The sequence below is a fragment of the Durio zibethinus genome, chromosome 17, assembly GCF_047325235.1.
Source record: "Durio zibethinus cultivar Kanyao isolate XHJ-2024 chromosome 17, ASM4732523v1, whole genome shotgun sequence".
Classification (NCBI taxonomy): Eukaryota; Viridiplantae; Streptophyta; class Magnoliopsida; order Malvales; family Malvaceae; genus Durio; species Durio zibethinus.
The window spans coordinates 2,460,931-2,473,260 of record NC_143178.1 but is presented as its reverse complement, the minus strand read 5'-3'; the positions used below and the strand labels follow the sequence as shown (position 1 = coordinate 2,473,260).

The 12,330-nt window shown below is 36.1% G+C and overlaps 3 protein-coding genes and 1 pseudogene across 5 annotated transcripts; 2 read left to right on the top strand and 2 right to left on the bottom strand.

Moving 5' to 3' along the window:
* Positions 1–879: 879 nt before the first annotated feature.
* Positions 880–2,760, bottom strand: LOC111276815 (uncharacterized). The gene has a single exon (XM_022862696.2). The coding sequence runs from the start codon at positions 2,497–2,499 to the stop codon at positions 1,060–1,062; it is 1,440 nt and encodes a 479-aa protein (XP_022718431.2). The 5' UTR covers positions 2,500–2,760; the 3' UTR covers positions 880–1,059.
* Positions 2,761–3,009: 249 nt separating this feature from the next.
* On the bottom strand, positions 3,010–7,042 carry LOC111276806 (ATP-dependent Clp protease proteolytic subunit-related protein 4, chloroplastic-like; annotated as a pseudogene). The gene is made up of 8 exons (XR_016329040.1): positions 6,621–7,042; positions 6,363–6,518; positions 5,871–5,926; positions 5,316–5,442; positions 5,122–5,199; positions 4,758–4,870; positions 4,565–4,675; positions 3,010–3,297 (listed from the first exon to the last, which is right to left on the bottom strand). The product of XR_016329040.1 is annotated as an ATP-dependent Clp protease proteolytic subunit-related protein 4, chloroplastic-like (transcript).
* Positions 7,043–7,634: 592 nt separating this feature from the next.
* On the top strand, positions 7,635–10,285 carry LOC111276786 (light-harvesting complex-like protein 3 isotype 2, chloroplastic). The gene is made up of 3 exons (XM_022862616.2): positions 7,635–8,139; positions 9,645–9,782; positions 9,904–10,285. Exons 1-3 carry the CDS (start codon positions 7,767–7,769, stop codon positions 10,146–10,148), a joined length of 756 nt encoding a protein of 251 aa, XP_022718351.1. The 5' UTR covers positions 7,635–7,766; the 3' UTR covers positions 10,149–10,285.
* A 111-nt stretch (positions 10,286–10,396) lies between these two features.
* On the top strand, positions 10,397–12,240 carry LOC111276796 (uncharacterized). Of its 2 annotated transcripts, XM_022862649.2 has the most exons (4): positions 10,397–10,958; positions 11,053–11,334; positions 11,751–11,942; positions 12,039–12,240. In XM_022862649.2, exons 1-4 carry the CDS (start codon positions 10,893–10,895, stop codon positions 12,072–12,074), a joined length of 576 nt encoding a protein of 191 aa, XP_022718384.2. In that variant the 5' UTR covers positions 10,397–10,892; the 3' UTR covers positions 12,075–12,240. The 2 variants fall into 2 exon arrangements, with proteins under 2 accessions (XP_022718384.2, XP_022718373.2); XM_022862638.2 differs by lacking the exon at positions 12,039–12,240 and having other exon boundaries at positions 11,751–12,032.
* The last annotated feature ends 90 nt before the right edge of the window (positions 12,241–12,330 follow it).

Here is a 12,330-nt window from a genome sequence, read left to right as displayed (position 1 = left end):
TCTAACTTTGAGACCACGACCATTCCCACACGACAGTATTGGATGTCAACTTCCTGTTTGTTGAGAATAAATATGCTAATGATCTGATTCCGGAAATCTACTCAATCTTGTTTTTCGGATGCAAAAAATCTTATCCTTACAGAACATGCGCCATCTTTCTTTCTTTCAAATTTCAAAACACAAAGTTAATTCGATGTAACCAAATCAGATCAAACCCGTTACCAGATGCCATTTGACTAAAGTCAGGTTTGGGAACTTCTCAAATTTTGAGAGTAGATATGATATCTATAAAAGAAGACTATGGAAGGCAAAAAATGAAAACCAGACTGTGTAAATTATCCACTCTGCTCACACCAGAAACTATACTACTGCAAGTGCGATGATGTAGTGGGTCGACCGTGGGGCTATTTTGTTGGCTAAGGCAGGTAACAATTTGCTTTGCCTATCCGGAATGACCTACTAAAGTGGGTACCTATTCCTTTGGATGACTTGTGAACTAATGAAAATGAACAAAGAGTGCACTAGACTATGCTTTAATGTAAATGCAAGTATTTAGTATTATAACTCCCTTAATTGATGGGGAGAAAAGGAGAAAAAAGGTACCTTTCACCTGTTTCCTTGTTTGACAAATATTATCACAAATCACTTTTCATCTCAGGTCCTGAATTTTGATCCACAAGGTTTGACTTGAAACAATAAATAATTTCTAGATATTGCTCTAATGGTACATTTCCATAACCCAACCAACCGATAAGGCATCAACACAGGTGTGTACACAAGCACACCTGTGAAAAACACCGGATTGATGCATATGCGCATGCGCTCACACACAAGAACTACACAGGCAAAACAATTTTAAGCGAATTTTTGCAATCAAAGTTAGAAATAATAATATCTTTATACACAACCTAAAAATATTTCCATGTTAAAACATTTCAAATTATACAAGCAAACAATCCATATATAGCATGGATTTGAACTACAAAATATCTAGCCTAAAGTTTTACAAGTTCCCATATTTCAGTATACCTGTATATGAAACACTTGTCGTGCGACCTATCATTTGTCCAAGGAAAACGCACCCCATTTTCTCTCTGCAACCTCCAAAAGACTAAGACATTCTAGACTCTTATCCTCCTCACAATCCTCTTTCAATTTTACTAACACATCCAAGAGTGTAATTTCCACAAAATCCTCACTCAAACTATCTGAATCCATATCCAAATCGACCGTCTCCCTTTCATTAACATCAAGTTCCTCATCAGCTCTCTTATTATCCCTCACCCTACCATTAGCCCACGAAGGCAAATCTGTTTCATTAGCCTCCACTTCTTCATCAGCTCTCTCAACATCCCCCACTCTCCCATTAGCCCATGAAGAAAACTCCTTTTCATTAGCCTCCAATTCTTCAACGGCTCTCTCATCATCCACCTTTCTCCCATGATCCCATGAAAGCAACTCCTCTTCATTAACATCCAATTCCTCATCAACACTCTCATCATCATCCTCTCTCTCATTATTAGCCCATGAAGGCAATGCCCGTTTTCTCTCGGTTTTCTCCACCATTCCACGCGAATTTAAACCATTCCCTACCGTGTCTCTAACCTGATCAATATCCTCTACAACGTTCTTGTTTCTCTCACAATTTCCATCACCATTTTCATTTTCTCTCACTATGTTTCTTTCTTCAGTATCACTTTCGATATCCTCAGTCCGGAAATCAAGCCTTCTTTTCCTAACATTTCCTTCACCAACTTCACCAGTAGATTCATGATTACGCTGATTTCGAAGCTCCAATTCCGAACTAGCTCCAGGAGACGGAGTAACATTCTTGAAGTTCCATTTCTTCAACGATTTCAATAATTCTTCGGTGCATCTCTCTTTTGGAGCGCCCAAAGGTTCATTTGGTAATTCAAAATCCAAACTTTTTAACCTTTTAGAGGGAGATTCAGTTGAAAATTGCCCTTTTGGGGAAAATCCTCTTTTCCAAACCCTAATTTCTTCCGATTCCCATCGAAACGTGCCGTCTGGATTCGAATTAGCTTCAATCCTCTGCGCCGAATCCACTTCCACTTCCGAAAACCCTAGGTCGGTATCCCTTTCCAAATCAACGGCCCTCCTGCTGTCCGCACTATCAGTACCAATGGCCACAGTTTCTCCATCGATATCAAGACCATTGCCGATCATTCGGTCATCGTAGCAGTTATGGAAGGAGGTAGAGGTGGACCTGGACTCAGGAGGGGTGTGGAAGATTTCCCGGTCTTCTGGAGGGGTATATTGGACATTTAGTAGTTCGTCCTGCGGTGATTCCGGAGGAGACACCATTGCGATGCCAGTGGAAGCGGCCGGGATATCAGGCGGATTTCGCCAGCCGGAGTCGGAGTCTGAGTCATCAGAATCCGACATGCCGAAATAAGAGCAGAGACGTAAGCGGGACTCCTCAGAGGATGACACCTGGCAGATGTCCGTTATCCAATCAAAAGGATCGTCTGGTTCCATCTACCAGTTTTAGTCTCGTTCTACATGAGAGCTGAGCCCTTTTTATGCTCTCACAAAACCAACTATATTTTTATTTATTTATTTTTGTTTTAATCTTTGTAGATTTCTTTGTTCATTTTACATATTTTCTTTAATTTTTTTTAATTTGTTGAGGAGATTTCCAGCTTTTGAGCGGGCCCTACATTAAGACAATAACTGGGCCTTTAACTGAGATTTAGACCATTTTTTTTGAATGAAAAGCGTAGACAGCCTTTCTTCTCGGCCCATAGAAAAAGATAACCCCCATAGGCAACGATCTGATGATAGTTTATTTACATATAAAATGATTTTGTAAATTTATTAAAAAAACAAAGAAAATCATATTCTTAACTTCTGACCTTATGACTGTCTTGTTGAATTGAATTATTTACGCGAATTAATACTTAATTTTTATAAAAAATTTCTGAGCTTCGTCAAACTTCGTTCATATTTGATGTATTACATGCAGTTTCAATCAATAATCTAATCTAAGCGTAAAGCACGTTTCACCCTTCAAAATTATCTATAGTAGAGTAGTTAGTGTGACGCAGGAAAGTTTTTTTTTTTTTTTTTCTGAAACAAGGCAAAAAAAAAAAAAAAAACCCAAAATTTTAATTGCAATTAATTGGGGTTAAACAACTAAAATAGAATTGACTGATAATTGTGCTGAGACAGCATAACCATGACTATGATTTTCCCATTCCCAAGCCTTTGCTCCACGAACAGAGTACAGGCTGTTCTCAGCTTCTCTGGTCATCCTTTAACTCAATCTATACCGTGCTGCAGTAAACATCCTTTTAGAGAAGGTAGAAAATATTGGAAAAGATAAATTTTGACAAAAAATCTGATCTCTTTAAACATGTATTATGTACTTTATTTCAATTAAACTGATATTCTCACATTTCAGAAAGATAGGCAAGAACGATTGAGAGAGAGAAAAATAAGAGTATTGACATAGTGACAGTCATTTTTATTGGCTTAAATAATGACATCACTCTCCATTAACAAGTCATTGACACTTTGAGCAAATCATGGAATAGACACTGTTGAGAATTGGGACCGAAATACTTCCATAGTCTATACGCAAAATACCATCTTCAACTTAGAATTAGAATCTCATTCTGACGCTTGTGATGTTTAGGATGAAGAGAGGAGAAAAATGTAACGTAATGAGGGAGCTAAACTAGCAATTATGTGCAACAAAAGCACACCACTATCCAAAATTTCCTCTTCAATCATTCTCAATACAACTGCAGCAAACTTAGCAAACAACAAAAAGGCAAATGCAAGGTGTAAAGCATATGAACATATAGTCAAACAAGCAACAATAGCTGATGCACTTTTCCAATTTTTTTTTTTTTTTCTGCAGATTTTAGAGTGGACAGAAAGAGCAATGATGGCAAAGGTGGCGAGACCATAAAACAACAAGGCAAATACTTTTCTATTCCAGAACACACTAGTAAAGAAATGTACTAGTTACGGGAAGAACCTAGGACCATTGTGGGTGTGGAAGTGGAAAGAGGGGCTCATGATAGAGATTGAAGAGCTAACGTTTGATAAAGGCATAACACGTCTAAAAAGGTTTATTCCACTTTCAACCTCCACAATTACCAATCAAAGCCTTTAAACATAAACAGGACAATAAATTATTTCATTTGAGAGGTAGAGATTTTGCACAACATAACCAACACCCAGCTACATCACAGTATATTGCTTGGCAACATATCTAAAAACACTAGAAGCCACATGGGGAGTCAAAATGCATCTAAATATCAATACTTTATAAAATTAATCCATGCTTAAATAGATGTGAGATTAATTGGATCCTGTGGTAATGAGTATCCTTAATTTACTACAGTCTAAGTTCCATCAAAATTGTGGAAAACAAAAAATATCTTTTAGACATACTGCCTTCTAAAATATAACCATTTATTTTTAGTGGAGAGCTATTGTATAAAAAGATATCTAGAACATATAACATGCAATGTAATCAATCATACAATTCAAGAGAAAACAAGAGAAAACAAGAGAAAACAAATGGTTTTACCTGAGCGGTTTAACAGTCACAATACAAGCTCTCCTATGTTCAGATAAGTTGTGCCTTTTTTAGGTCAGAAACAACACCACGATCTTCAGCACTCCTTTCATTATATAATACCTGCGGAATATTATTGGAAAAATATAATAAAGCAATGCATGAAAATTAGTACAGAACAAATAACTCCTTCAAGTAAACGAACCTTATCTATGATGCCATGTTAACTGCTTCATTGGGGCTAAAATATTTTAGGCGCCTGCTATCTGCTTCAATCTGCTCAGGTGATTTCCTCAGGTGTTTTGCATAGAGTTTCACCTTGTGTATAATCCATATAAAACATGCAGTTGTATTAGCTCAAATCTGGATGCAAATCCAACAGCAAAGTTTGCAAAGTTAACTTTAATGAGTAAATTTAAAAACAAATATACACAGTTTACAGTCTGCATTTTAGTCATAGAAGTGAGAAGTCCAAGCAAATACAGAGCTGTTTAAGCTGGACCGTGGAGTTTTCAAATGTAAGTTTGGTGTATAATCAGAATCCTTAACTAAGTAGATTATTTTCTTACCAACTTTGTTTTCACATTTTTTACTTCCTTTCTTGCAAGATCAACATCTGTTGCTTGACCTTGAAATCTAGCAATTGGCTGCAGCTTGGCAGAGTAAAAAATAATAAATATTAAACATTCAGGTTAAACGTGTCAAACATATTAGAAGAAATTGATAGTTTAAAGCATCATAGATCTACTGTCCAACAACCAACCTGCCTTATCATTATTGTTGATGAAGGAAGAGCAGAACGATTTCCTGTTGCACCAGCAGCTTAAAGAAATGCAGCTTCTCCCCAGGCATTACCAACACAGAGAGTAAAAATAGGAGGCTGGACATACCTGCAGTGAAAGAAAGTATTCAGAAACACATAAATAAAGCTTGGAAGCTCTTCAGGAAGGACAAGGACATACAGAGGTTTGTAGAACATTATACATTTAGAAATGTTTCCAAGCATAAGGCAGCTAGTAACTAAGCAGTGCCTATGAAGAAGAAATCTGCAAGTGACTAGGCCTCATCATGACTAAAAACTGGCTATAGAAATGTGGATGGTACAAGGGCCCCAGCATAATTCACAAAGAATGATGCATTCACTATTCAAGAATAGTTGATACTGATGGATTTTGAAATCTAGGCTGAAACTACCACCCTGAATCCAGGAAGAGAATTCAGATTATTCCAACATTTAATAAACTCATATTTTGTGCAGCTTATAAAACAAGTCAATTTTGAAATAAAGCATTAGTTAAGAAGAGAAAAGAGTAATGACCACATAACATCATAGATCGCAAAAGCCTCAGTCTCATAACCCAACTTCTCGCCACCCTGAAAAAAGTGAAAAATCCTGTTAATAGTGTTAAAAAGGGAGCAAACAAATGTGACATTTTGTTTAATCTTTTAAGTACCTTAATAATGCAAAAGAAAAAGAAAACAGAAACTATTTACTAAGTTCACATTGATTCAGTACATTGATAAGAAGTATGGAAAGAGGTGAAGATGGAAATTTCTTAATCTAATGGTTAAGCTAAGGAAAGTGGTTATAATTTTTAACTATTGGATTAACAAGTTTTCCATCCTCATCCTTTTCGCAAAGCCTTAGAGAAACTAAAATAAGACAGGTTCAAAATACTTTCTAAACAAAAGTTTGCATTTTTATCATTCATTTAGCATCCAATGCAAATTATGATGCCACTAATCACAGAAAAAAACTACAATTATACCTCTAGAACACGGTCTTCAACTTCCAATAAGAAAATCGTACCTTGATTGTTCCAGTGGAGTTTATGTACAAGTAAATAGGCTTCTCCGCATCTTCATATTGAAGGAAAAGAAACTCAGCCAGTATCAACTCTGTGACCGAAGGAACAAGCGACATTCCCAAGTAAACTATCCTATACTTGTACAAATACGGAATAACCTATCCACAAAATTCAAGTCAATCACCGAAAAATGAATTTGAAAACCCTATATAAGTAAAGCGAAGAAATTTGGATTAAATTAGAACAGTTTGAATGTGTACCATGGTGACAACACGTCGTTTGGGCTTGGACCGGGAGAGAGAAGCTGTGTTGCGAGTGTAGGCTGGTAGCTTGAGACCGGAGAAATCTCCGGAGACGCTGCCGAAGACCGGAAAGGGAGAAAGGAAGTTGGTGGAGAGAGAAGCACGGAAAGAAGTTGACGGAGGAGAGGTTAGGGTTCAGTTAGGGCTTACGGTTCGTGAGGCGGTTGGTGGTGATACAATGTGCGCGTGGAGCGCGAAGCTCGATGCGGCTGCAGTTGCGACCTCCATTGATGGCCATGGTACTTCGATAGAGCAGCGTTTTGGCAGAAAGTAAGAGAATAATAGCAACAAAAAAATTTAACAAACCCAACAATTATAAAATATAAACCCCGAAACTGACCAAATAAACAATTGTTTTTGGTTGGGAGTAGATTCGGTAATTGCCGCGGCTGTATTTGTTTATTTTATATTTAATATATGTAAAATATAAAAATTCTGTTATAAATAAAATATAAATTTTATTTTTTATTTTTATAAAACTTATATAATTTTTTTGAAATTATACATAAAAATTATAATTACAATTAAATATTATATTATGGTATATTTAAACAAACAAATATATCAATTAATTAAAAATTAATTAAATTAAACTCACGTAATTAATATCTTTACTGTTATAGAGTCAAACCTTATTGGAAATATTTATTAAAATTTAAATCCTTTGATTTTTGTGTTTTATTTAATATTAAATTTTTATCATTGTCATCAGGTTTAAAATTATAAAATTAACAGAGGAAGAAGTCTATGCGCAATGTAATTAATTTTAAGTAAAAATTTCATTTATAATTATTATAATATAATTAATTAATAATAATTTAAAATTATGTGATATTTATTAAAATTTTATGTGAGATTTATATTTATAAATAATAAATTATTACATAGTGTTTATTATAATTAAATGATTATAAAATTATAATGAAAAAAAAGTAAGTATATGCTCCAGTAAATAAGAGGATTAGGTGACAGCCTCACAAATACCCCACCCACCTTGAAACAAACTAAACTCAGCCAATGAACCTGTACTGAAAAAGAAAAAACTCATCACTTAATCGGGAACCCAAACCTCAACATACAAAATAAAACTCAAAAAACAGATCAATGTCCATATCCATGGCCTCATTTTCTCCGCCTCCTACCTCCTTCTCTGTCAAACCCCATTTCACTCACAAACCAACTCCTTTTTTCCGTCTTAAGAGACCCTTTCTTCTCCTTTCCTCTCTCAAGTCTTTACCAGACAATGGAGCTGGGGTTTCAGCTTCACTTGCTGCTGCTGAAGACCCAAGCCCCAAGCAGAAAGACCTGGTACTTGAAAAGGCCATGGAGGGGTCTGCCGGGCCTAACGGGGTGGCTACGAGCACAGAAGTTGAGGCTTTGAGCAAGTTTGAGGATCCTAGGTGGATTGGAGGAACTTGGGACTTGAAACAGTTCCAGAAAAATGGGAGCACTGATTGGGATGCTGTTATTGATGCTGGTAAGAATTTTTATTTTTTAAATTTTCGTTGGTGATTTGTAATTTAATTGCTTCTTGGCAGCTTTCCATTTTCATGGATGAAGTGACCAATTCTTGGTTTCTGCCCAAGAAAACAATATTATAATAAAGTGACAATTCTTGTGAATTTTGTTTTTTTTTTTTTTTTTCACTTTTTCTGCATGTAAACCTGAATTATTATATGGATTAAAATCCTAAAGTTGATTGAAAGGCGTCTTAATGCAACTAATAGAAAATACATTTCCTTCGAAGCAAACTTAAGCATTTTGTCCTCGTCTTGTTCTTTGATAAGAGAGAAGGAAAGAATGGTAGTTCAAAGTGTTAGTGAAGAAAAGCTTTCTCTCTCATTGGCAGTTGCCCATCTTGGGTGAGGTACAACGAGGTTGTTTAGGTGAAATGGGAATGCGGTGGTCCAAAGAATAGGAAACAATTATGGTGATGGAGTTCCCAAGTAATCAACTCATTGTAGATGCATGAAGTGGTTGATTATTGATTCAAAACAGATTACCGTGAAAGGCTATATTTTCTCAAAGTTCTGAAGGGTTAGACATGGATATTTGGTAGTTGTTGTGAGTTATTGCTAGTATGAGAAAGAATGGTAGTTCAAAGAGTTACTGAGAAAAGCTTTCTCGCTGACTGCCAGTTGCCCATCTTGGGTGTCATACAACTAGGTTGTTTAGGTGAAAATGGGAAGGTGGTATAAAGAATGGTGTAATGGTGGCCGATGGGCTTCCTGAATTATTGATCACAGGTGAATGAACTGGATGATTATTGATTCAAAACAAATTAGCCTTTAAGGCTATATAATCTCAAAGTTCTGAAGGGTTAGACGTGGATATTTGGTAGTTGTTTGGAGTTATAGCATGTTTTAGAGCTTCAGTGCAAGCTCTACTGTCCCATTGAAACTGAATTAATGAAAAATGTTGCTACAACTAACTCGTTCAATCATTAAAAAAACCATAAGTCGGCTTGTACTCTGATAACCATTTAAATATAAAAGGATATTTATCAAAGAACCCTAATTGGAGTCCACCAAAAGGAAAGGAAAGGAAAGACGGTGTGTGGTTAGCGGCTAGGCCTGAAGATGCAACAGGAATCCTTTTGTGATTAGTTGTTGTCAAGGCCCAGGCTTAGGTTATTAGCAAGCGTAATTGCCTTATGATTCTTTTGGGATATCCCATCTCTTGCATTCTTATGCTTTCCAGAGTTGAAATAAGTGGATTCCCATGAAAGATTCTGAAGTATACTAAATTCATATATTAGCTTCATGAATGAAAGTTCTTAGGGAAAAGGCAGCTATCGGTTATTGGTGTCAGCCTTCTGTTTTTAGTAAACAGTAAATGTTTGTTTGCATGTTTTATTTCTGTTTGATATCAAGGAGGGTGGATCCATTGAGGCATATATATGCTATATTGGTAAGTGTAATATTTCCTGTTGATTCTGTGATTCCTTTGTTTGTAACAAGCTTCCATTGAACTCCTTCTCAGAGGTGAGGAGGAGAAAATGGCTCCAGGATAATCCGGAAACTACCAGTAATGATGACCCTGTAGTGTTTGACACTTCCATCATACCTTGGTGGGCGTGGATGAAGAGGTTCCATCTACCTGAAGCTGAATTGCTTAATGGTTTGTTCAAATATATAATATTCTCTTTCTTGACGAAGATAAGTCTTTTGATAGAGTGTGGATCAGGTAGAAGCAATACTGTCTTGTTTAACCTTAGTTTATTGTAACGAGTTTTATGCAGGTCGTGCAGCAATGATAGGGTTCTTCATGGCATATCTGGTTGATAGCTTGACTGGATTAGGTCTGGTTGACCAAATGGGCAACTTCTTTTGCAAGACACTATTGTTTGTAGCTGTTGTGGGAGTTCTTTTAATCAGGAAGAATGAAGATTTAGATAACATCAAGCAGCTGATTGAAGAGACAACCTTTTATGACAAGCAATGGCAAGCAACTTGGCTGGATGATACCAGTTCCAATAATAACTAGTTGAATTGCTGTTTTTTGTCCTTTTAACAATTCATGTATTTTTTTCACCTCTGCTGTGGTAGTTGTAGTTTCACCCTGCTGTTGTGAGTATGATTTTAGCGTCGATGAAATGCTTAGAATATGAAGATTTCTGTTAATGCTTTGACATCTGAATGACATGCTGCAACTCTTTTGCTCGTATATAACCATAATGTTAAAAAAGAGAAAAAAAAAAAAAGTCGATCCAAAGTAAAACATTCAATAACAATGTATCAGGCATCACCTTGCATATAAGTATCTAGTAAATAATGGAGAACTCCAGAAATTTTTAGTAATTAGGTGCAACCTTTTTGTCAAGTTTAGAAATGACAATCAAGGGGAAAGCAATGGAACAGAAGAATGGTGATTCATCAGCCACTTGATTTAACTATTGATTACGATATTTTTCCTTTCAAAAATCAGGCAAATATGCTGTGTTGTTGTTGTACCATATATTTAAGAAATTAATTGTTAAAGGTAGTTAATATTATTCCTTCATCCAATCACCATTTTCTTGCATGGGATTCACTTTTTCTTTAAGGTAGGGTATTCTTAGTCAAAATGTCCCTAATCAGTTTGTTGAAATTCCATCAAATGGTTTCTTATATTTGGAACCTTTCTAGCATATAACAATGAGGTTGGTTGATCGATCCGACCAATGATTCCAAAGTCGGCTTTCTCTGTTTGGTTTTGCATTTTTAACATCTTGTCTTTGCAACATTAACTATGTCATCTTCCGATGATTTCTCCAACCCAAATTCTCTCCCTGTCAGCAACATGCCGACCAAAATGGTAAGCCTCCTCCCTCTTGTTTCCTCTCCAGCTTCTGATATTTTTATATGATGAAGATAATACAACTTGGGATGATTCGCAAAATGAGTTTCAGGCAACATGCTGTAAAGCGGTGTTGGTAACCGTTTACGTGGAGAAGCCCCGGATGAAGGCGTTCTCAAAACAAAGCCACCATCATCGCCACCATTATCTTCATCACACCATCCAAAAAGAGATAATTCAACATAAGCATGGAGGTGCAGCTGGTAAAGGTTACAACAGAAAAGCTGAGCTTCTTCACTACTCTCAGCGCCTACGGGAGTCTGCTCGATCAGCGTCGTCCACACCATTTCAGTCAAACCCAGTTTCTTCCAATGATCAGCAGCCTTCAAACCAAGTATCCCACTAAGGCTTAACTTATTCTATCATTTACTTTTATCCAGAAAAAGATTTTGAGATTGATATTGTGTGTGTTCTTTTTTTTCCCTATAAGAACTATTGAATCCTCGGATCCTTATCTTTTCTTCCACTTTCGGGTCATTAGTCTACCAGGATGCTTTTCTCATTAATGATACTGTGCTACAACTTTGATATGATTAAATTTCAAGTTTGGTGACATATTTCCTTCCTTGAATAAATGAATACATATAGCAACTGTCTAGTCCATTTAAAGTGGAGGAAAGTAGAAGCAATGTGGTTTAAAGAGAAGAAGGAAAAACCTATTTCAACCAAAATGGGTCCATAGGCTTTTTATCGTTGAAAGTGATTATTATGACAGTGCAGTTGTGATTCCTTAATTTTTTGCTTTGGTAGATTATCTCCGTCCAAAGAAAGCCAAAATATTCCAAGACTCCTACTTGTTTTGACAATTGGGGAATTCTGATCCCAAGTTTTCTTAGATGTTTAACCAACCTCCAAGCCAAGAAACCTGGAAAGAAAATGAAGAATGGTGGATCCACATCAAGCAATAATAAGAAGATGAAAGCTGTAATGAAAGGCCTACAGGTGATGTACAGTGGAATTTCACATTATCGTTATTCTTATGAGCTATTCCTTGGTTCTTTATTATGAATGAAATGACTCCCTCTATCTCTCTCTCAGATGCAAAAGAATTGGAGATTAATCAAGCATCGGTAAAATTTCCAAATACTAATCAAGATGCATTCTTTTCCCTGTGTTGCTTGGAGTAATGGTGATTTCTCTTTATTGAACATGAATGTGATGATGATTGTCTACTGAACAAGTTCTTAACTACATAATGGGTATATATCTTATGTGGAAAGTATAAATCTGTAATGCATAGCAATCTTGTTTCTTAAACTGAGAAAATGGATTTGTCCCACCAACAAACATTGTTTAGGGTTATTTACGAGAGAAAATGTAGACTCAATGA